Source organism: Cardiocondyla obscurior, linkage group LG13 (genome assembly GCF_019399895.1).
Source record: "Cardiocondyla obscurior isolate alpha-2009 linkage group LG13, Cobs3.1, whole genome shotgun sequence".
NCBI classification, from domain to species: Eukaryota; Metazoa; Arthropoda; class Insecta; order Hymenoptera; family Formicidae; genus Cardiocondyla; species Cardiocondyla obscurior.
In genome coordinates this window covers 4,395,312-4,420,632 of record NC_091876.1, presented here as the reverse complement: position 1 = coordinate 4,420,632, position 25,321 = coordinate 4,395,312, and the positions used below count along the sequence as shown (strand labels likewise).

Here is a 25,321-nt window from a genome sequence, read left to right as displayed (position 1 = left end):
TGTAAGGAAAGCTTTACGTATTAATATCGTTGTTATCTCTATTTTGTAGAATCGATTGTTTCAACTTTTTAATTAATTTACCTATTAAGTCAACATGTGTCTATTTTTATCTGTTCAGAATAAAAAAAAATTAAGACAGACGTGTGATTATCTGATAGATAAACTTATTAGAAAGCTAGAAACAGCTTCTACTTAGACGGGTAAAATAACACGATGTTGTCGAAAGAAAATTTTTTTCCAATATTCATATTGCGTTGCTCTTCAATTTACTTCTTTCCGCAGTCTCGAAGTGCGTCGCATTTTCGAATAAACAGATTTAGCCTTGAGGGGCAAGCGTCCTTGACCAGGGGCTATATCGAGTTGCGACGACTGCAACCACTAGGATACGACATCGCGAGATAATTTAGATTCATCGTAGTAAGGGAGAAATTTAGTGGGCGATCTTGAAACGAGTTGATAAAATTTACGAAGTTATTCATTTCAAATACATGCACACTCAGTTTCACACGTAAATTCATAATTCAATAATTTTACAATAATTACGAAATACAGCGTTCTACAACTAGGTAGCATATTTTAAACATTCATTAGAGTGACATGTTTCATTGTAAAATTATTTTTCATACGCATACGGCACAGTTAATCGTAATTTAAATAATGTCGATTAAAAATTTTCTTCTTTTTTTTTTTTAATTAATCTCATTGTCAGTCGGCCACGTGGCTCATATATTCTTGTTCGCAATCTCCAGCTTATACCACGCGCGGTTCGTATATTAAAATTATTTCTCGGACACTCCGTTCGGAAATATTTCTCGCGCAGTACCTATTTAAAAATCGAATGTATTCAGGTCGGTGGACCTTCTCGGGCTGGCGCGGAATAGAAGAGCCGATCAATACGCTCGTTCGTCGTTACTATTTCCGAATCGTTGCGGGTTATTCATAGTATCTGCCATTTATCCGCGCATTACTTTGATTAATTCGCGCGGAAGATGGTACGCGCGTAAATGGGGATCGATTACGCGCGATAGAAAGATTTCATTCTATAACCAAGCCCTTTCTACAGTCGCTAATTAATTTTGTACATAAACCTCTGTTCGTAATTCGATATATGTATGTCCGCTAATAGGTTTCTGCTTTCAAACATATCATTTTAACTTCAAAAGTTGTTCCGTATCTGAAGAATCGGCTCGCCGTGAGAAATTATTCTCATAGATAAAAGATGAAAGCAGTTACCCGGTTGCGGCGCTTGAAATTCGCAAAGTTTCCTTTGGAGTCTGCCGGAATTCGTCGGCTGGCGAACTTTCGGACCTCACAAATCCCGGTGAACGCGTTTTATCAGAAGTCTGCAACGAGACTCCGTAAACACTGATTACATAATGACTGATGTGTTTGCCGAGTAAGCTTTCGCTGGAATTAACTGATAGCCGATGATTTACCGATCTCGCGGAAGAAAAATCTTTCTCTCTCTCTTTCTCTCTTAGGGAAATCGATTTTATTTTTCGTGGGCACCGTATCGCTTCGCTAATCGTGTCATGTTAGTCGTGTATTGTATCTTTTGTAAAACTTTCCACTGCTTAACGACAGCTGGGTCCGCTTCTTTTTCCCCGATTTTTTTTCTTTTTCTTTTTTTTTGACGCGTGCCGACGTCAATTATCTCATTGTAATGCGTAACTGTTCAATGCTCATTATTCACATTTACTTTTCTTCAGAGGCTATCACCGGGGTCTATCGCGTGACGCGTATCTACAAAAAGCACAGAAGCTATAGAGCAAAATATATGATAGGTATTGCTACATTCGTTTACAATGAGATAATATTGCTAATAATTGATGATTTACGCGATGCCCCGGTTATTTTTTTATGCGCGATGCTCGCTTAACCTACTTTTAATTATCTTTCTCATTAGATATCGTCAATGTTTGAATAATGCACTAGGTTCTGAACACAAGAAAAAAAAGTATTAAAAATAGGAATAATTATTAAACTTTAAGAATGTTAATTTAGAAATTATTTTATAAAAAAAATTAATAGATTATCGTATATTGTCATTAAATTACCATACGCATAAGAAATAATTTATTTATTATATTTTCTTGATTTTAATAAAATAATTCGAATATGTACTTTCTTAACTTCTGTTGAATCGTATTCTTTAAAACTTTAATATGAAAAGTAATGTACATTATTGCCAAGTGCTTCGTAATCGTATTAATGCATGGCGCCTAAATATTTTACAAAGTGTGACCTTTTATATCAATTTCGTTAAATGAACTCTTTGAAATTATCGCTTTCGTCTTATATACTGATAATACTGTCTCGTATTTATCTTGCGTTTATTCGAAATTTTTGTTATTGCTGTAGTAAAGTGATAACGTAAGAAAAATATAAAAGTACACTTTGCCGCAAAATGCGTTTAAGACTCGCTTCACTTTATCTTGTTAGTAAGACGTTCATTTTTAGCGGTTAAAAAAAAAAGAGGAAGGAATCAATTATCATTATCGTTTTTGGATTTCCCTGACTTACGTTTTATACCAATAATTTAGATAAAATGACCATCGTTTATCAATTTGCCGTGCTTTTATATTACAATTTTATTTAAGATACGCGCTCAAAAAATAAATTTAAAAAAGAAATTAGCTTCGAACATAACTGATGGACTCATTTCTTATCATAAAATATTATTCTTGATTATATATATATTTTTTTTTCTATGCTTTGCACTTTGATATTATTCTTTAAGACATCGACTGGAGACTATGAATTACTTTGTATCGCTATTGCATTGCATTGAATTGATAAGCGCCGATAAGATGGTTAACCGCCGAGAACGCGAGAACGAACGTGGGTATGCGTGAGTGCGTGTATTTATAGCGACAGCCTCCTCCTCTCTTTGCTGCGAAAATAATCGCTTTTCCGGTTGTGTTTATGTCAGAGAAGAACCGAGGGAGAGAAAGAGAGAGAAGAACGGAGCATCACGTTTTTCTTTAGGTCGCACATACTCGGCGCTCACGTGATGCATGTTGCGTTGATCTATGTACATTTTCCGAGCTCGCTTTGCTCGTCACCTGGCAATACGAGACACAGGTTCACGATCGAACGATGCACTACGTTTAAATCTCGAATTGCAGCAATCCGAAAACTCTACAAAATGACGAGGGATGCATGATTCAAATGCGAATGAGAAATATTTTTGAGGCGTCTTAAGTTTAATAGCGCATGTGCACGTACGTGAGTGTAGACGTTGATCTAACAATACACTCATGCCAGATTAGAACTGGCCGAAGTGCATCGTGTGCCAAAATTCGAAGATTCGATGTAAACACAGAATATGTTTTTGTGAGAGTTTGCGAATGACGTAAAAATAGTTTGCGTTAATAGATACGCGACGTCGGCGTCTGCGAGACGCCTCTTCGTCATTAATCATATTCGACGCGGAATAACTATAATTGTAACGTAGTTGGGGCCAAGATTGCGTTTATCTATCATGGGTATTAACTGGAAGTATTTTTTTTTTTTTTTTTTGTAATCTGAAGCGAGATAAATTAAATGAATTTTTTAATATCTAATAAATGAGAACAACATGCTATAAAATATTTTCTTCGAAACTCCGCGAAATTGAAGCTTGCACAATGTGCGTTGACAATTAAAATGCTGACGTTAACATCTAGAACTCTTTTTATTATTCTATGTGGCTACTTTAGATCGTTAACGCATCCGATGACGCGCAACGCTTTTAAAAGTTTTTAGTCGAACCGCGACAAAGTATTTAAGCCACTTTGGATTAAATTTGTTTCCAGTTAGCGTACGTGTTAAATCATCAATTTGGCAACAAGATCGTGTCATCGTTAGTTGCCACGCGCGTCATATATCTCAAATTATATATTGTTAGGAATCGTATTTCATGCGTGGCTACAAAATTTAAATTTTATTTAATTTTGAAAGGTATATGTACTTGTGTATGTACACCGAAGGGCAGATATGACATTTTCTGCGGTGAAAAGCGGCTAGCGTACGTAACTCTAGGCGACAGAGGCAAGGGATGAGAGAACGGGGAGAAATCGGTCATCGGCAATCCGGCCGGCGCGGTATATACATGCGGCATGTGTAAAAAATCAGTCTTCGGCAATCCGGCCAGCGCGGTATACATATACATGCGGTATTACACATGAAACTCGACGCACACGACGCAGAAGTCACGTTCGCTAGCTGTCGTTGCCATATCTGCCTCTCAGCGTACATAAAAAAAGAATGATATACTATCATATCTAAATTCGCCAAAATATGGTAATCCTGAAATTCCGGTCTTACAAATTTTTAAGAGGGTTTTATCGCGTAAAAGTCTCGCGCACAGAATAATAGCGTTTCGTGCGCTCACCTCGTGAATTTGGCAGTACACAGGTGAGAACTCCGAGAAAAGTGAGGTAGTTTTCTGGGAAACGCGAGACGGTGCCGCAGACAGAATATTACCGAGACTAATGTTACAAAAATTTACCTTCTCTATGACGAGGAGACGCGAGAAAGATTGATCGTTGATGGTCACATTGGCGCGTGAATTGGACAATCGCCCGGCCGCGGACACTTGGATAACGCACGTGCCCGATCGGACGCGTAGCTGCCTACAGATCTGGATAAAATCGTCGGACCAGCTTCGTGTATTTTTGGCGTAACGGCGCCTGTGACGTTGCTCTGTCTCGGGTGTCGGCGACAACCTCGCGTCGACATTTTTACCGACATTTGTCGCGACGATCTCCGCCAAAACCCCGCGAATATACACAGCCCGCGAGGAATAACGGATGCGTTTACGGGGGTGAAGCAATTGTGCCTGCGTTACGAGGACAAGCGTCGCGGTCGGACTTCGACGAGCTGTCAGACGCAGGCAGCTTTTGTTCTTCTATGTATAATATAATACAGAGCGCCGATTGTACGCGGAATAAACCGGTCAAAATTGTCCCTGCCCGTTCCCTTTCAGTGACCTCCGGATATTTTATAATTCTAGAAATAAAGGACGTTGTAAAACAATTATTTTGCGGTATAATGAATAATTTTGTGGCACAGCTATAATTTTCTGCTTTAAATCGCGAGGCGCATTGACGTATAGCGTGTAACCCGTTGGTATTTCCGAAGATAATCTGTATGTCTGTTATTTTCCACGGAATTGTGAGAACGATATTATAGCATTACATCACGCAAAGTGCACGAAACAAAAAAAATTTATTATTGAGTTTTATTTAAAAAAGAAAAAAAATTGCTCTTTTAAAAATCAGTATATACATATACTTTTAATTCAAATTTATTTTATTACTTATTAGGGTGTACGGCTGTTAAATTAAAATATACTTTAAGTGAACAAAGCTGAGAATTGTAATATTAACATTAAAGTCAAGTTTTTGCAAAAAAAGATTTTTTAACTTTATGGAATAATTTTTTTATTAAAAAGAATTTATTTTAAATTTGTTGAAGAACGTCTAAAAAGGAAGACGATAAATTTCGGCCAGTGTACTTGAATTTCTTTATGCACGTAATCACTGCATGCGTCATTAAATTCCATCGATGTAATTCTCGACTTCTCACTTAAATATCAGAAATTTTTTTAATAAGCCGTATTTTTTTTTCTTCCTTTTTTAGTGGTTTTGCAAAATTAACTTTATATTAATTTATTAATTTAAATTACTTATATTAATCATGTTTGTGCTAATTAGATCAACATATCCAAATACTTAAACGAATTATTCCATATAATATGAGTATTTATTAATTTTAACTTCTAACTTTATTCGTTGTTGAATATTGGCCGATGCTATACGAAGACGACTGAACTTTTTTAATAGGCACAGATGTATACGTGCGGAAAGTCACATAACCGCGCGGACCTAACGATGGGCTGAACGAACATAGAGTATTACAATTCGAGATCTTAAAAAATCGCATACGTCGAAATGGATAACAGCAAAATATAACATATAATAACGCAATGACTTCGCGTACCAACAATTGTACATTACGCAATATCACGAAATCAAATCATGATATTGCATAGGGTCCAATCGCCATTACGTGGAACAACCGTGCGTTATCGATATATCCTTCTTCGAGTCACGCAAATCTAAACGTGTACCCCGGTTCGTCATCTCAGCGCATCTATCGCGATACGTTGAAATTAACGTCATTAAATTCGTTACGGTTACGTGACTTTTCGCGCGTAGATGCTTACGGTAACCTACCGAGAAACGTCATTCGTCTTCGTTTAGCGTTTACGTGCGTAAAGCTGAAATTATTCACGGCAATCCTTCTTGTATTTTCGTCTAGTTACGCAGCTTCAAAGGGGAACGTCGCGCACGTTCGCGAGCATCCGGCATCGATAAGTCGCTTGAAACGTCTTCTTTCATTAGTGTTAATTTAACGACATCTTAACGCCGATTAGATTGATATCTCCGTTCTAATCGCGTAAGCGTGAAACGCGAACGATCCGAGGCCCGAGATTTTACGCTTTCGTCACGTACAGGCGAGAAAGCTTTATCGATAACGACCGGACGAGGCGACTCGACGAAGCTGCTGTGATCAGAGACATGCGTAATCGACCTTGCTCCGAGGCCCGAGATTCTCAGCAAGGACGGCACGCTGCTTCATAAGCTCGCTCCGGTCTCGTTCGATGCGTTTGCAGCCGATTCGCTCAAGGGAAACCGGTATTAGCTGCGATCACCGATACTCCGCCTCGCTCGCGCCGTTTCGCACGTGCGCGAGAATAATCGTTTACCGGCGAGCTGTACGTTGCACCACGTGCTCTTTTTGAGATCGTCATCGATCACGAGTTGGCTCGCTGCATTTGACTGCACCGACAGCTCGTACAACGTCGATAAAATAATCGTCGATTTTGCCAAAAGTTGAAGAGACTTTAAAATTTAATTTTCTTTTTTTTTCCAGATATAATAATTAATAGTTACAAGTTACTCGTTATATTTTTTAACGACGATTTTGTTTTAGACAGTTTTATAAAATATTATATACTCGTGGCAATTAAATTAATTCCGTACGTCTCGACAGATATAATGAGAAGCTGACGAAATCGCGACTGCATTTTTTTTGTCGAAAATTTGCGAGATCGAGCTCTCCTCGCTTGTTCTCGCTCCCGTCATCATTTTCGTTGCGCATCTCGCATCGCACGGCGGAATATGAGCTCGCCGTTGTGAATGAGAGCAGCGGCCAGGTCGTCATTCCGCACCGCACTGTTACCCTTGTCCTCCACCTTTCTGCATCTACGCCGTACTCGAGTGACACTGAAAGCGTGGATGCAGAGAGCACTCCGGCGAACCGAAATCAATACCACGCTGGCCTACTACGCCGTGGCCTTCTTTTCAGTTAAATCCTTTTACCGCGGTGCCGTGTCTAATGCGAGCGTCTATCGCGCCACTTATTCCGTTGTTATCGTATGACGTACCTAAGTATCGAAGGAATGACGAAAACAAGAAAGGATACCGCTTGAAATAACAAAATATTCAAATGTAAAATGTTTTAACTTTTTATACTTAATTTCTATGTAGTTCGAACTTCTTTGAAACTAAATGTTTCATTTACGTCATTTATATTCGTAAATTTGTAATGTCTTGCAAGTTAGACACTTAAAAAAAAACTGTTAAGTTACGTTGCTTAGACTTTATAATTATTTGTTACATTATTATTGACAAAATCGTTTGTACAGAGTACGGAAATGTATTAAGTACGAGTATGTGGACTTGTCGAATTTAAATAACTGCGTGGATGTCATTTCTGTAGAAATTACCAACATTTATTCGACAAGTCGAGCCTTTTAAGGTTTCAAATCTACAAGTGGCTGGAAATTGTTCGCTAGGAGTATGTCGGAATTTTTTTACTTGCATGCAGCGGTTATTATCCTTTCCCGTGCTATCGATTTTAAAAGAGGTGCCAAGCGACGCAATTTCACGAACGTCAATACGTCATCTTGGCGCCTGTGGTAAATAATATTAGTTCCCCTCGTGTTTTAACCAGATTAATCTCTGGCGAGTCTGTTCCCTGACTTTTTTCGTTTCGTTTTTTCAACGCGCATCGTATGAGTCGCAATTTTATACCCTCGTTACTTAAATGTTGTCTGAGAAATGCGCTAAAAATATACTTCTTTTTTTAAGAACAGGAGATAATAATATCTTCCGTTATAAGATATCCATCTTGTACAAGCTGCAACGAATAGAATGTTTCGCTACAACGTTATGCAATTAAAACAGAACGTTACTCCCCTTTTTTTTTCTTAGCCTGAGCCACAAAGAAAAATTTCACACGTTTCACACCCTGGTGTCTACGTTTATTTTCTACTTATTTTTTTTAGAAAAGTAGGTCGGCCGACGCGATATTTTGGTTTCGTGTGTTTGGCAGAAAGATGCATTTTACGTTGTCATTTAATCTCGTGTAGACTACACCGCGCAGTGTTCGCCCAACAATCAATAATGCCGCGTTTACCTTTTTATAAGTTAAGGCAGAAATTTTATATTTTATATAAATTTGAATTCATATTTATTTCACAATGATAGTAATTTTAACGTCTCTAGCTAATGTTAATATTAAAGTTATATAATATGTAGGATGGTATGACTGGTTCGTTATCAGTTGATTATCTTATTCAATTAACGACGTAAGTTTAATATAATATTCGTCATGCAGCGTCATTTTTCGCGTGGAAAGTTTGTTATAAAATTTCCAGTGTGAAACGGATAACTTACTATAGTTTAAAACAATTCTTATCATAGACACTTTCGAAATAACATTATAGAATTTTTATATGCATATTGCAAATTCATTATACTTAATTTCGCGATATAATTAATTATTAAAAAAATTTTTTTATATTCTAAACGGACGTACGAGAATCTGATTAATTTGTTTGTTTGCCCGTCGCAAATGTAAATTTAATTAATTCCTTTTATTCTGAACGGACATTAAAAAATTTAATTAATTTATCAATTAAATGCAGAAAAATATGTACGTTTAAAATTGTAATTTTAAATATACTTTCGAAATGAGAATTCAAATTATAAAGAATAAAATTGTGTACGTATTTCCGAGATTTAAATCATTTTAATCAAGTCAGTTTTAAAAAAGAAAATTGTTATCTCAAAAACAGTTGAGTGACATTTTGCCTCTTAGAAATTAAGGATTAAATCTCTTTTCTCTCTCTCTTTTTTAATATAACCATTAAAAATAAAATAAAATTTAATTTCAAGTAAAAAAATATTACAATATTAAACAACATATTTTCTGTACGTGAAATTTCTTACTTCCATTCATGTTCACGTTAAAAATTCCCAGAATTAAATATTCTTTACGTTTACCTCTAACACTTTTAATTAAACCTTCGCGATTGACTTTGATTTATATTTAGATTTCTTTTAGCTCCGTTGAGCGATTAGAACGTGACTTTAACTTTGTTACAGTTTAAAATTATTTCCGACGCTTTTTTTATCTCTGATCGAAAGGTCTCATAAGCTATACATATATGTGTTTGCGTCTGATATCGACGAGACCAAGGGTTGCTCGCATACGTGAATACGCGACGAGGTACATCGTCGCGCGCGTGGTCGTCGTCGCGCTTCGCGAACCGGTACACGCGGGTTGATCCGCTCGAATTCCACGTGGGTGCCGATCAGCCGGCACGCGGTCATCCCCGTGATGACGATCGAATCCACGCCAATTAGCTTGATGACATCTGTGAATGATTTCGAGCTCTTCCACACTGTTTCAGGCGGCCTGTGTTACCGACGACTCGTACGATAAAACGACCGGCACCTTTCGCTCTCTGGAATGGAAGACGCCCTTTCGCGCGAGCGGGCCGCGCGTTTTATCGTGCAGACCCGCACTTTCGAGTTCTGGTCGCGCTCGTAGACGAGAGACGTAGTCGCCTATGCCCACGTGGGCCCGTGCGGGCGAGCGCATGTAAACAAACCGCCATGTGACAGCGGGCACGTTCCATATCGTAGCAGGAAAAAGGAAGCCAACGTTATCGCTCCCTCTCTAACCGTATGACTTTTGAAAATAAAATGTAGGAAATGTATATACCCTAAATGCCTTTCAAAATGAACATGACGGTGGAAATTTTACACGGCTAAATTAAAATGTTTTATACATATAGTTTAGTAGAAAAGTTTTTTTTGTTTTTTCTTATTTTTCTATTTTACGTGTAATTTTTTTCTTCCTTTTTTTTTATATATTAAAATTACTCTTTGCACTTACTGTGAAAACGGCAAACAAGACATGTCATGATTTCCAACTAGTGCTCAAAGAAACGTTCCTTAAGTGGCTAGTGACTGTGTAGTTTATTTCTATTAAGACTATAAAGACTCGTATAGAGGCAAGAAGTATGCGTCCGTGAACGCATTACCGTTCTTTGTTTGGCGACTACGTATCGCAAAAGCGCAGCAGTAAGAAAAAAAAAAAAACGGACAAACGGAGTCGCATTGCCATTTATTATACCGATGCGCGTAAGGCGCGTGAATCGCATTTTTTTTTCCTTTTCGCAAACCATCTCGCGACGTTATGTCGCCGTTTATAAATAGCAAGATCCTAATCGTTCGATCGAGAGCTTAGCGCGATCCGGCGAATCAATTCACGAGGCGTCATTTTGCCGCACAAAGTTTATATTCGATCGCTGGTATCGCGTGTATCTTTTATGCGGAAATGTCGATAAGCACTGTGTTACTACATGCACGTTAATATATGTACGTGTACGTACGTGCATGTGTGCGTACGTGTATACAAGAATAGTGGCGCCAGTCTAGTCTAGAAAATATCTACTTTATGATGTACGATTTTCTATCATAACAGGTTCGATTTTTCGCCTGTTTTATCATAGAATTTTATTAAAGAATTAAAAGAGAACATATATTTTTTTTAATACATATTTATCTTGTTTTTAATTATACATTTTTTACTGTATACTTACGCAATAGCGTAAGTTTAACTTGTGCAATCGCAATCAAACAAAAGAATATTCTTGCAGTCACACACATGCAGTTGCATCATAACTCGGTGCTTTTAAATCAAAACGTGAATGTACGTAAACATTTATGTGCAGACGAGACATTCAGATGTGCACGAAAGTTAACGACGTGGTTAAAAAATTCTTTTTTAATTATTGGAATGAATTATATTAGATAATTTATTGATTATCTCTTCTTTAAATTGCATCTCCATATTCGGACTTAACGTAAACTTATGAAACCTATGAGCAATAATTTGTTAGGTAACGAGCAAAACCAAATAATTACCGTCTTACGTTTAAAGTTCTACGGATGTTATATCACCATGTTATATTACGTTATATCATCTTAAGCTATTAATCGCAACAGCGATTGTGCATTTAAAGTTTAACTAATATAAAAAAATTTTATATTCGAAAAAGATTAATTTATAATATATTATATATTATCAAATAATCAGAGACGATTGTACTTAAAGTTAAAAAGATATTTTTGATATTTTTGATATTTTCTTAATTTTTTTTTTTCTTTTTAATGTCAAGATGTAATCGTCTTTGATTATCTGAAGTGATTAATCACGTGAATATCCACCTGTTAATTAGATTAATTGCCATTCTATCGTTCTTTAAATTTCCGTGTAAATTTCCATATTTCTGACTTTTAATATGCTTGTGCATATCACACGATTATAGATATGTGTGCATACGTGTTCGCTCAGACATGGGAAATAATAAGCATGCTGCGTTAAATGTTTTGCACATAATGTGAGAATGATGAGAGCGATATTAGGATGACGTCTTTGTAGACAGCTATTCATTTAAACTGGTCACGCACATAATTGGCAATCGTATAATACCACAGATAATACAAATAGCAATAATTAATGCTTTTTCCTTTTTTTTTTTTCTTTGAAATAAAATACAGAAATTAATTTTTGCTAGTGAAAGTGAATCTTTTTCTACAAATTTCATTGCATAAATTAATTAAACACATAAAATTAATTGTTTATGTCCAAGAAATTTCAGACAAGTTTTATATTTTACAAGAATGTTTAAACAGGGAGAAAAAAAATAAAGATTGTACTTATTCTTTTCTTTCTCGTGTGTCCTGCGTGACTGCGAGAAATTGAAGAAATTGGCTGAAAGAAGAGGAGAGTGTGGTTTTCGAAATAGCTATTTAAAGATTCTCGTTGAATTCGAATTATCTCACGCGACTGCACTGTCAGTTAAAATGCGTTGTTCTTTTGCGAAGAGTATTACTCGCGCGGCAAGTTGTACTGTATGCCGAAGTAATGACAAAATCTTGTCTCAAGTTTATCTTATACGAATAGAATATTCGGCGCTTCTCACGGCGCGGAGCTTACACCGTCACGTTCTTGTAATGGTCGCGTGAATCATTCAAATGGATTTCTGTGGTCGACACATCGACGGTTTTAGTTTGCCGTCTTACTCCGTTCCTCCTTTTTCTTCGCGCCTTACCGATTTGCAATAATTAAATACGCCTGCGGGCGGCGACCGTCACGTTTTCGTACTCCCGAGAAAGTGAGTATCGTTCGCATTTCAAAATTCCGAAGCGGATATTTCTGAAATAACTCCGGTCCGCTAGCGTAGAAATAAATTCCTCGTGGCCGAAACAATACCGTTGGCTTAATTTCCTATTTGACGCCGCTTCTGAAAAATTTTTTTGGAACACGGTCGTTTAATAAACGCGAGTCTATCGACCGATATTTAAATTCATCTCGCGACTTCTGTTCCTCATCGTTCCTGAAATAAGTAATTGATTTTTTTTTTTTTTTTCTTTACGCTCGCTTAACGTATTTGCGGATATGTGCAATATGACACCGTCATCCCCCGCTTCTGCTACGTCGGCCTGCATTCGCTATCTCTAAAACAGCCTCGCGGCAACTGGACTATCGCCAAGTATTTCACGTACATTAAAATGTACGAGGGTCTAATTTCGCGCTATTGATTCTAATTTCATTCATCAAAGATGTCGGGAAATGCGGGGCTTATTGGACGTAGCGTTGAAACGTATCGCGATTACAGTCGTCGAGTGGTACAGAAAAGTGCACGACGCGAGCCGCCTGACATGTGCGATTCGTTAATTAGACGTCGAGATTTAGGTAGGAACTAACAACTATCGTTGCACGCACAAGACGTCGTCGGGCCGCTGTCGGTTCTCGCGAATCGATAGACGGATGCTGCGGCTGGATGTCTAAACGCCTCGTGTGACTCGAAACGAGAGACGATGGGGGGCTTCCCTCGGAAATACAGCGAGGTGGATTCTAAAATTAATTCAACACTTCGAAGGAGAATCTCAGAATATGAGACGTGTCACGGTGTTGGACTGGATCTCGAAGCGCGTCTCATTTGCCGATCGCTCTCGGGAAATAACTACTTTCCCTCGGGCGCTAACAACCGCGTCTACAGTTCCGGTTTCGGTTTTCCAAGTCGATTGCGCGACAAGTGTAGACGTAAATGGCAACAGAACCGCGATTTTTTTCCTAATTTAGACGTATGCTCGATAGGTGACATTTCTGTACACTCTGTACAGAAATAAACGTAGCTTCTGGGGGATACTGTAACGTACTTAACATTCTCACCGATATTTTTACATCATTTTTTAACTCGCGTCAACAGAAATAATTATATGCCGATCGTTTGAAAGATACTTTGTACTTAAATAATTTCAACCTGCGACATAAATTCGTAGCTTTGAGTTTCGAGTAAATAAATAATAACTTTCGGGAAGCTGATAGGCGCCACGGTTATCTCGGTACAGCTGAAAAACAGTTGATACCGATATTGTTTTCGTTAGATAAATTTCATCGTAAAAAGGGTACTGTCTCCACCGTTTCTTATCGCGGAAATGACATTTCGTCCCTCGCGTACATTCGCCTTCACCGATCTGGACCTAATTAAGATGCATCGGACCTGGCAGTCTACCGATGAAGCCACTCGCCGGGGAATCGCTGCGGGAGGGAAAATTCGTCTGGGAATTGCTCTAAGTAGCTTTCGGCGGTACCTAAACTAAAAGGCTGAAAAGCCCGACGTGCTATTTCCACGTTTCCTGGCCCAATCTACGTAGGGTAGGTGGGGTGGGACGATAAAGCGAGCATTTGGCACATCGATCGACGGTTTGAGCGTATCGGCTGCCAAAAAATACACCGCCGATCTCGCCGTCTACGGTAACGTTGCGTCACGTCGCAATAACACGTTCGTCGGTCATGCCTCGTACACTATCCCGTCTTTCCTCTCCTGGCGTGAAAAACCGTCCTGACGAGTGACTCGTCAAATTTACCGATCTCGGCTCCGGGATCGATTCCTGGCGGTGGCGCCGAGATGGTGCTGGGATCGGATACGATATCCGAGCAGAGACAAGATTGTCGCTAGACTTGTGCAACACTTGCGCAGTTTCTTAGCAACTTCGTTTGCTCGCATCCGCGCTCAGTGCATCAGATTATTTTTAACCAACTAACACTCTCGTACCGTCTCTCAATCGATAATTGATTGACGATCTGATAGGCCTATTTTATTTTCGATATAAAAGTTTTCTCGCATGGTTCAGTCATTTGGTATACTTTCGTGTTAATTTAAAGTCGAGGCTCACGGTACGCTCACTAAATCACACTTTAAAGAATCGAGGCAAGTAGTATTACTCGACACTCGACCTCAAGTGTGGTATTTTACGATGAATCATTATTTTCGGCACAGGCTTCAAGAGGAACAGATTTCGTATAATAAATATGTGTGCATTCTGAAGTAGCTATTTCCGAAATGAATTTAATGGCTGTTACTTATGTCACATTTATTTCACGAATACGAAAATAATAATTGACAGAAGTATAACGAAATTTTATGTTACACTATCAACGTAAAAATCCTGAACGATCTCAAAATAAAAAAAAAAAATGATTTCAACGTCGCGTCTTGATAGCGTCGATTTCAAGATAACGACGATTGATAGAATCTTATATACGATGACGTATCGCATGCCGCGCTTCGGTCGATCGAAGAAGTGAAACTCCATAGGTGTCTGTGTTGATACTGTTTCTACCGTATTGCGCCAAGCGGAATTAAGGTTTCGCGAGTAATCTCGTTACGGTCGAGTGCGGTTCCGAGTGGCTTCGCGGTTTCATTGTGCCGGTCGCGGAAATCGGGCTGATCGAAAAATCCATCCCGGCGGGGATTCCTCGGAGGTGAGAAGCCGTAACGGTGCCACGCGGCGCGTGCCTGTCGCGCTTGAAACACCCTGTAATCCGGACGACCGTCTCGTTGCGGCGCGCGTTACAGCTACGGAGAGAGAGAGTATTGACCGTCCCAGGCGGGCACCAGTGGAAATTTCCACTGCCCTACCCCAAGACTCATGGTAACCGCGATCTCCGTGTGCGCGCACACGCACACACACAGGCAACACACATACATACATACATTATACACGTATATGCTTTCTGGCTCGCTCGTGTTATATGCGCACGGCTTGCGCCCTAACGTCTGCCTTTACCGATATAAAGACCATGTCCGAGACGGTCGTCTTTTTCACCGGCGTTCTCTAGACAGCGGTTGGCAATCTTCAGAAATTTCCAACTTCGAGCGCCGATTCAGATTTCGGCGCACTTAGGCAAACGTACGTTCCCGATGCGATCAACGGATACTCGGTAGAAACGTGTTTTCGAGACACGTATAGACATACAATAAGAAATTCCAGACGGCTGCCAGCCGACGACAAACCCCAGTCTTCGTCGCTTCGATTGCATTGGCCGTTATTGATTTCTCTTGTCGCGTTCCGATCCGTCTTCCCATACGACGAACGAGAAAACCTATGTCCGTTTGATTCAAGCTAGTGATGAGTAAAGAAATCTAGCATCACGTTTGACAATTCGATATAATCGTCGGTTCTAATATCACTAATATTTTTCTACATATTTAAAACAAATTTTAATAATTACGTTCTTCATCGATTACGCTGTCAAGTTTTTGGTCGCAAAAATTTATTTATTTCGTTTCTAAAATAATTTATTTGGCATACGTTCGTTAGTCAGAGATCGGTCGAATCATCGAACGGCCAGAGATCCGCGAAAAACAGCGTGCTAGACGATGAGAACCACTGCCAGGTATGCGAGAGCCCCGGTACTCGAGGAGGCATTAAAGACGAGGCGGTTCGTATTGAATTCGAATGGTGGGTTATCTGACCTTGAGAGGAAAACCCGATGGAATGCAATATACGCGCCGTTGTCCCCGCAGAGAGCGGCTTTCTTTTTCGGCCGCAATGGAGGCAAGCGGCAGGAGTGCGAGGAGGACGGATAAACGCGTAGCGACGGGGATGGAGGCGCAGTCAGGACGGATCGCGATGATGATGCCCGGTTGGGGATAAGCTCGGAGACGGCGATACAGGTATGGGGATGGCGATGAGACAGGGGCAAAGAGAAAGGGGGAACGAGGATGGGAGACGGGGATGGCGAGCAGAAACGACGTGAGATAGCGCGCGACTATTTTTAGACCGGCGCCGTCCTTCGCTTTTACGTAACGACGTAAAGAGCGTGATATACCGCACGGTCTGAATCAACTGAATCACCATAGATGCGTTATCGCACGCTCGCTACTGCGTTTCGTGCAGCTGCGTTCTAATTATTGTCCACGTTGATAACGCGTATCAGCGTGCGGGCGATATGTGCCGTCGAAGTTGCTCGTCGCGCAGACTCCAACGGCGATTTTCGTCGGCGACCTCGCGACCCATTCGCTATTTCCGCGTAAAGAAAACGAGAAGAACTCGTCATTGCCGATTCGCGGCGGTTCCGACATCTAACGTGAAAGGAAAATTGCGATACGAGCTCGTTCGATAAGAATAAAAAAAAGAGATAACGGCAATGGGTCAGAGAGCAAATTATATTACTAATTGTAGAACTAGATCATTGTATTCCTGCAACTGGTAAACTTGCGATCTGTATTTGTGTCTGCCGATTATTAAATATCTCCTTACGACAGTAATTACAATATTAGTTTTTGTTATCGTGAAATAATGTTTTTTTTCAATTAAAAAAAATTTGTTAACTAAAATTTCTGATTGGAAATACGAGTTTAAATAGTTCAATTACATTAAAATTAAAAAAAAAAAAAAAAAAAAATCTTTGGGACCATCTGAATCTATTCAAACAGAATATTTTTTTTGAGGTAAGAAATACATCTTCCAATTGAAATAAAAAGGTGGAGATAAACGTAGGCAGATAAGAAATTGCTTCTTACCGAATGACCGAATGCAGTAGCAAAACTAATAATGCAATGTTTTGGATTATGTCGTCCTGTTTTAATAGGCAAATATTTGCACAATAATTAGGGAGAATCTCGCGTGAACCGACATACCAAATTACCAATATTTTACGCGTAAGGACAAACATTGAGGGGGAGTTCCCTTGCAGTCTAGTTAACACCTACGAGGTCGGCAAAACAAGAAACAGCGTGGTGCACCAAAGCTAGATTGGCGTTATGTAGTGTCTACCTGGTTTACCAGGTCAGTTATCACCCGTCGTAGAACGTCATTGTATGATTAGCGTGCTCTGGTTTGACGTCATTGTTTCATATAAATACCGAGTGCCCGATCTCGGCCACCATAAACTCGCGGGAAAGCTGTCTACGATGTGCTATTATCATTTTTGTCTAACAGACGATTCACACTGAAATCTAGACTGAAACACTTTCTCTTTCGAATAACGTAATCTTAAACGTGCGAAAACAACTGTTATTTCCGTATACAGTATCGCCGACATAATCCGATATCTTTACATACAGAATGGTAAGTATATCTTTCACGAATTTAAATAGATTCAAACATTATTGTTCCTGTTCAATATTATAAATTTAACGCTTTTTAATTTAATTAACGAATAAAATTTGCAAAAATTTCGACTTTTTTCTAAACATTTAAAAAGTAGATTAGTCGATTTTTTGTCCGCAAAAAATTTAAAACAGTTCAGCATCTGTTATAACTATAAAAATGTATTTTATTTTATTTTATGTATTTTATTTTAAAATTTCTCGCAAGTTTTTATTTAGAATATTTAGATAATTTAGAACTATATTTCTTAAACACGATCTATTAATTATTAATAAATATTTAAGTGCTTATTAATATTATAAATATAAAAAGGCGTGGTTTCTTTTTTTTTTTTAGATGGCTACCACATTCGTTGTTTTTGTGCTGTTTGCAGCATGTTCTTACGCATTACCTCTTAAATCTACCTTGTTCGTTGTGCCGGTCTTTGTTCAAAAACTCAATAATCCTCAAGCTTTGATAACAGAGGAATCGATGTATGCATCAAACGATGGTGCTAAAGTTTCAAACAGCAATCCTAACATTGAAAAACGCAGTGCGGAGGAAGCGGACAGCAATGATCTCGAAACTGCAGCTGGTACTAACGTTCTTCGTCCTCTCTTCGTCTATCGTCAGCAGATCGCATATCGACAGCGTGCTAGAGACGCGATTCGACGAGGTAGGCGAATATAAACGAAGGAAAGAATAAACCGATCTACTAATATTTCGGTAAACGCAATTATTTGATATCTCATTTAAGTATTATCGGGAAGATAATATATTCGAGATATACATGGAAAACTTCATCTAAAGCTCGACTATCCCATAAAATTCTCTGCAGAATTTAAAAATCCTAACAAGGATTGAAAGACTCGAACTTATGACGAGGAAAAACTTTACAAAAAATACATAACGATATACAAAGATCGAAGAAAAATAGATAAATAAAATGGTGAAATTATAGAAAAACGTGAATATGACTTACGATGAAAGATACTTGATTAAACGGAGTACAAACGTCTACGTTGAAAAACAGCGAGCAAATGATAACAGTAATTTTTTTATAAAAATGAAAAATTTATATCCGTTGGAGCTTGTTAGAACGTGAAATAAAAACTTACTGTTTAGGAATATTTATAGAAATCCACGAATATGAGAGAATAAATGTTCAAGCTCATAAACGATGCGGAAAGCTCACACAAGTATGAAAATTTTTGAAGCAAATAAAACTGTTCGCATGTCGGCAAAGTTCACAGTTAAGACAAAAATTCAAAAAAATTAAGAATAAAAAAAAAACAGAGTCAGTGATAAAGTTTTCTTGTTTAAAACAAGAGAAAGGCGTGAACATTAAGACGACGATTATTTAACTTGTGTAATATAATTATACCAAAAGATTATCTCGTTAAAAGGATCTCTCGTTATCTCGACGAAAATTAATTGTGGAAATTAGAGGGACTGATCTTGCTAAACCTGAAAATTTATTTTTTGAAGCGGAGTAACACGAAAGAGTGGAAAAACCAGAAAAGAATTTTGCCGCCTTACTGTTAATCACATACGATCTCTTACAAAAATTCTAAATAAAAAAAATAACATGTTAATTATAGGAAGCGCACATATGTACTTACGTATTTTTTTATAGTCTTATAGTATATTAAATAAGAATAATTAGCATTTTCTTTTAGTTGTACAAATTTTAAGGAGTTTTGTAAAGCATTTATTAGTTAAAGTGCTAGTACGTTAATGAAAGCTATCTACCAAAGTTGCGTTATTATATGAATAAGCAAAAATATTGATAACATTGTACTTAAATGTACATATATGTGAAAGCGTTAAATTGTGATATGATTTCTTCGAAGAAATGTTATACGTTTTCTGAAATAAATATGTAAATAATTTTATAAGTGAATCTAGAAAATTAATTACACTTTGATTTCTTATTCGTCATAATTTACAAATAATAAATATGTGTAATAGAAATATTAATATAATGTATCGATATAACGAATAAATTTTTTATTTCTTAATACAAATTTTAAATATTAATTAATTATTTCTACTGTCACAAACCAGTTAATGGTACAATGTAAGTAAAAATATTTTATGTAATATAAAATGGAAATTGAGTAACTTCTTTTTTTAACAAATAGTTTAATTAAATTTTAAAATATAATATTTTTTAAGAAATTAATTGTCAGCGAGTTTAATTATAAGTCCCAGCTTTAATCTTGCGAAGAAATAATTTCACTTAAAAACATATCAAAATTATTTTAGCAGCAATTTTCTCAATTATAATTTGGATGTTAAAATTACAAGGTTAAACATTATTTCTTTACGTTTATTAAAATATTAATATATGTATTTATACATATATTTTTATTTCTGTTTGAAAAATAATTTGTTATCGCTATTTTTTACGAGTGTACGACTACTTACATAAATCAGGCTACGCAAATCTAATTTTTCTTTAAAGAAAAAGTAAAAGCTTGACTAACTTCCCGATTCATTTCCCTGGAAATACAGGATATGACCAGTAGTTACGATAAGGTTCTCTTCTATTATTCGCCCAGTATCTTTGATTCGGAAATTGTTTTTGATAATACGAATACGGAGGTTGATAATACGGACGTCGAGGCTGATAATAACTATCTTCGGCTACGTTGAGGTCGCCTTTGAAACTCCGCTTCGATAGAATACTTTTACTTTTGTTATTATTATTGAAGCGAACATCGCGAGGGTTTTTTTCGATCGATGCAAGATTTGAGGAAACCGCGTCACCTTTTTCAGCCTGGCGAGTCAAACGAGCCCGTATTAAACTAGGATCTAATAAGACATCGTGCGACGACAAATCTACAAACGGTTCTTCTTTGTGATGCCCGTCGTCGTCTCGATGTCCATTGGATCTCGGATGCTGCGTATCCTTGATATAGTTGCTTGACAAATTTTCAGTTGAAGTTGCGGATGTAGTTAATAGATTTTTCGTATGTTCTCCAACTTGTGTTGCGTTATCCACGAGACTTTTCTCGAGCAAGAAGTGCTTGGTATCGTTCTGCGCGTTATTCGGCTCTAATAGATTCGAGTGATCTTCGGTACTTCTTACGTCACGTGCGTTCCATATCGTTTCAGCAGCTGTTGACGATTCTGTGGGCGTTAGTCCTGCCAGGATCGCGAGAGAGCAAAAACCGAAGACGAAACGTTCCATCTGAATCACAGATCCGGATTTCCGGATGATACAAAGACTACAAGACCCAATTGCAGACTAATGGCTCAGAAAGTTGAAGCAAGTCTTTTATAGCGTGTTATTCAGGACTCTTGCTAAGTCACACGTTAAACACCATCGAGTCTCGATATCGTTAAGAGCGCGCTAATGATAAGTATAATATTTCTTCGTCGTCGGTCAAACAGTAGTTTAACGTTTCCAATATCCTCATACGTTTACACTATTTCGTAATCATATTATAAACTTGTAAGAAATTACATGTAAAGCAAAATAATATAAAAGTTTGAGTCTCTATAATTATTATAATTTTTAAGTTTTATTGACGATAAAAAGGAAAATGTAAAAAATGTATTTATTATCAATCGAAATAGGAAAGCAGTATTCTACGGAAATACGAAAATATATGAGAGATATCGGACTAACTCGTCGGAAATAATTATTGTAAAATCGACGATTGTGCTCGTTTGTTTCTATCATCTTCAAGATGCAGCATCCAAGCGACAGAGTTTACCGCAAGGTTGATACTCACGTTTATTAGCAAAGTAATGATAATTCTTTCAGCACGTCGTATAAAACCAGTACGATCCGTTATACCTTGACAGAGCTGGAAAATCCTTGGCGGAGCAGTCTCGCCAAAGCACTTGGAAGACGTCGTACAATTTCATCATCGCGATGAAAACCGACTCACCGGTACGTTTTTAGATCAATTGTTTAAAAAGTTCAATTTTCACGTAGCTACTAACACAACATATGTGTATAAGTGTATAAAGAATATACGCAAGACTTTACATCGCGGATAATGACATAATATTAATATTTTATTCGTACAATAATGTTGAAAAAAAAAATACATAATATATAATCACATATGTATATGTTAGTTACTAGGAAATTATTTAATAATTTTTATCATTAATAAATTTAAGTTAATATAAATATAATTTTATTTTAAAATATAACATTTTAAATAATAAAACATTTATTTAATAATTGTATGTATTAAATTTAAAATATCAAAAAAATCTACTTTAAATCTTAATGTTCTTAAATTATAAAGATAAAAATTTGTCTTATAGTATTTTCTTTCAATTTGTACGTCATAAAAATCCGCAGTTAAAAGATTTTCTTGCATCTTATAGATTGGCAACTTCACATTTTTTGTGACTCTATTATTATCTGGGACGTCGGATTCAAAACCTGTTGAATACGAAGATATTGCAAATCTATTACCAACGGAACCTCAAACTACGAATGACACTTTGGCTGCTATTGTGCAGGATCCGGTAGTGCAAGATGCCGTGCAAAATACAGTCGGCAATAAATCTTTAGAAGGTTTGGTGGTAAAAAAGAAAGTGTTTGTTATGCCGGCAACTGAGCCTACTAAGGTTTACATTTTATATACTATTCTTCTTTATATGCTATTAATCACATTTTATATTATTTCAATATTTTTGCGTATTTAATTTATTGATAAAGACGATATTTAAGACTGTAAAAGACTATATCACTGTGATTAACGATACTTATTGTTAATTATTAGTGTGATTACGATTATTAGCTTTCATTAACGATAACGAACTACGTCAACGTGTGATTAATCCTTTATATAACAGCATGCAGTTTGCCAAACACTAATTAGTTGCCAAAATAAATTTAATTGTTTCGCAGTTTCGTCACTGTATATTATTACTTTTATGTTGAATATAGAAATGACTAAATCTAAAAAAATAAAAAGAAATTTACTTATATTTAAATTTATATCATTATCTAAAGATAAAATTTCTTTAAGGTGGTGTCACAGCGTGAACAAGTTCTTGTTGTTCCCATGACGCATTTAGAAGATGTACGAAAAAATATAACGGAGACTATAAACACGGAAACCGATGCAGACGGTTTGGCATTTACAGATGTTCAATTTTCGACCGAAGATGATAACGAAAACTATACAACCTCGGTAAAATGTTGATATAAATTGATATAAGTCGTCGTAACATATTTTTTTAATATAGCCATTAATATATACATATAATTAACTTCGCAATCTGAAACTAATCGCTGTATTTTATTTTTATATTTATATTTAATGTATTTAATTTACGGAGAGAAATTATCAAAGATTATATACAATTATTATAACGTGTACACTGAATATATGATCTTTCAGGAAAAGCAAGATATTTCGGTTTATTCGACGCAGCATGGCGATTTCTACGAAACGACTGAGACATCTAAAACTACGCGAAAGCCGCTGTTTATAGATAACATACCGCAAGAAATTCCATATCTCATACCAAACCCGACCGAGGAAATAATGCCACCGGAACATTCATCCGCAATATCGGTACCGATCATCGCGTTCCTTGATCCGGCAAAAGTTTCTAATGATAAAATTGACGTACCAATCGCGGCAGTATTATCAAAACAAGATGAAACTTTGAAGAGTCAATTGAAAAATGAACACGACCAAATTCAACAAAATGTTCAAAATTACATTGAAGAAAGTTCGTGGAGCGTAAATCCTAATAACTGGCAACTCGATCCATCTCCTTCGAAGGTAACCCAATTTTTAACGATATTAAAGATAATATTTTTTAAGGTCTTTTTCCTTTTTTAGGAATTATAAAATTTCGATTAATTGATGGACAAACGGTAAAAAAAAAATAATAATAATTGTAGAAACGTCTTATTACAGTCTTTAACTGTTAGATGTTTAAAAGTTAATTATATTAAAATACTACTCGGATAACTTTTACGTTATACATTAAAAAATAATGATACAGAAAATTGAGTTTAAATTAAAAATACAAAAACGTTAGATTATTTTATGGAAAATATTTTAAAACTGTAATAATTATACAATCCTTACTATTCACTTGTTTTACAACAAGTTGCATTAAAAGTTAGCTAGCTTCCAGTTGAAAGTAGGTATAGAAATAAATAAATGAAGAAAGTTTGAAAAAGTGTTTCTTCGTCATAGATGGAAGTATCGTCTTCATTATACGAGCCGACAATACAGCCCAAATATGCGAACAGTAATAAACCCGAAAATTCATTGCCAGTCACAATGTCCCGTATCGATATTCCAACCCCACTCTTCTGGACTTCGGATGCGGATATTAATTATCCCAAAGATCCACGCGACATGGACATCGCCGCGGACATTGTCTTCAGGCCACTCTTTAGATACCGACAGGAAGTGCAGCGGAGGTCTTATAGAAAACCGGCTTATCGAAGATACAACTCTTACAATTCTTATCCGAGACGCAGCCAATATTCCGATGATTATTATTAATACTTTAATGGTAGTGAATATGTACATTATTAAATAATCGACATATAACCAAGTATACATACAATACAATCTTTTATGATTTCGACAATAATATGAAAATAAATGTAAAATTATGAATGATACAACTTATTATTTATAGCAATTTTTATATTTTTTAATTCAACTTTTATAGATCTGTAAAATTTAATTAATAAACTGCACCGAACCTATATTTGAAAAGTTGATAATATTTTATTGATAATAAATTATATTTCACAGAAATTATTTAACTTAATATTTTTACTTTACCACTTTATCTTGTCCTTTCTTTCAAATACTATTATAATAAATAACGTGATATTTAAATATGCGATTGCATATAGTAATGTTATTATCGATTCTAATAGATACGCAATTCAGTTACGCGTCATAGAGTTAAACTTGACAACCTCGAAGAATATTATTGCGTCTTCCGATAGATATATTTCTCACATTACGTATGAATTATTTAGGATAGAAAGTATATGATAATTAATTGCAAATTTATCGTAAATTTACCGCTAAAGGTGAAAGCCTTGGAATTAATTTACTGTAGTTTATATCTCGACATTAGAGACCGTTTATTTTAAAAGTCGAATTATCAAAATGATTATTGGCACACTTCCTAGGAAGAGAATATTGCTATCTGCAGTAAACGTGTCATTAATGCCCGAGGGTTGACTAGTTAGTCACTGTCTATTTCGTCCATTCATGCAGCGTAAGTCAGCGGTTGTCTAACTTCTTGATTAGCGTCATAAATGCGTTTCTCGTACGTTAATAATGAGTTCAAGTTAAATTAAGTTTAAAACAAAAAGCTAAACCTCATTTAAATGTGAAATGCTGACAGCGCAAAATACAAACTAGACATTATTATTTAAACAAAAGTGCTTTTATTAAATTGTTAAATATTGCAAAGAAATCGTGCTGTTACAACAAAACTATTTTTAATTGAGAAACACTGTTATCGTCATTCGAAGAGTGGGAAAACCGCTTGCATGCATGTGC

At 36.6% G+C, this 25,321-nt stretch overlaps 4 protein-coding genes across 5 annotated transcripts in view; 2 read left to right on the top strand and 2 right to left on the bottom strand.

Moving 5' to 3' along the window:
- Positions 1–19,751, top strand: part of LOC139107584 (uncharacterized) — a 29,223-nt gene extending 9,472 nt beyond the window's left edge. Inside the window, exon 2 of the mRNA XM_070665293.1 lies at positions 18,150–19,751. Within this exon, the coding sequence (XP_070521394.1) occupies positions 18,150–18,482 (333 nt within the window). The 3' untranslated portion in view covers positions 18,483–19,751. The remainder of the gene's footprint in view (positions 1–18,149) is intronic.
- Ip6k (Inositol hexakisphosphate kinase) overlaps positions 1–25,321 on the bottom strand; it is a 129,350-nt gene that overhangs the window by 26,517 nt on the left and 77,512 nt on the right. The gene's annotated exons all lie outside the window — the stretch shown is intronic.
- LOC139107581 (uncharacterized) lies at positions 19,780–21,580 on the bottom strand. Its single transcript, XM_070665289.1, has one exon. The coding sequence runs from the start codon at positions 20,986–20,988 to the stop codon at positions 20,290–20,292; it is 699 nt and encodes a 232-aa protein (XP_070521390.1). The 5' UTR covers positions 20,989–21,580; the 3' UTR covers positions 19,780–20,289.
- Positions 21,580–24,509, top strand: LOC139107578 (uncharacterized). Its single transcript, XM_070665284.1, has 5 exons — positions 21,580–21,696; positions 22,146–22,391; positions 22,796–22,960; positions 23,171–23,560; positions 23,984–24,509. The coding sequence occupies exons 1-5, from the start codon at positions 21,679–21,681 to the stop codon at positions 24,296–24,298; spliced, it is 1,134 nt and encodes a 377-aa protein (XP_070521385.1). The 5' UTR covers positions 21,580–21,678; the 3' UTR covers positions 24,299–24,509.

Excerpts from the sequence above, each read along its gene's own strand:
- LOC139107581 (XM_070665289.1), bottom strand. The coding sequence starts at position 20,988 with ATGGAACGTTTCGTCTTCGGTTTTTGCTCTCTCGCGATCCTGGCAGGA.
- LOC139107578 (XM_070665284.1), top strand. Across the intron at positions 22,392-22,795 it reads CGGCAACTGAGCCTACTAAG|GTGGTGTCACAGCGTGAACA; the intron begins GTTTACATTTTA and ends AATTTCTTTAAG. Across the intron at positions 23,561-23,983 it reads TCGATCCATCTCCTTCGAAG|ATGGAAGTATCGTCTTCATT; the intron begins GTAACCCAATTT and ends TCTTCGTCATAG.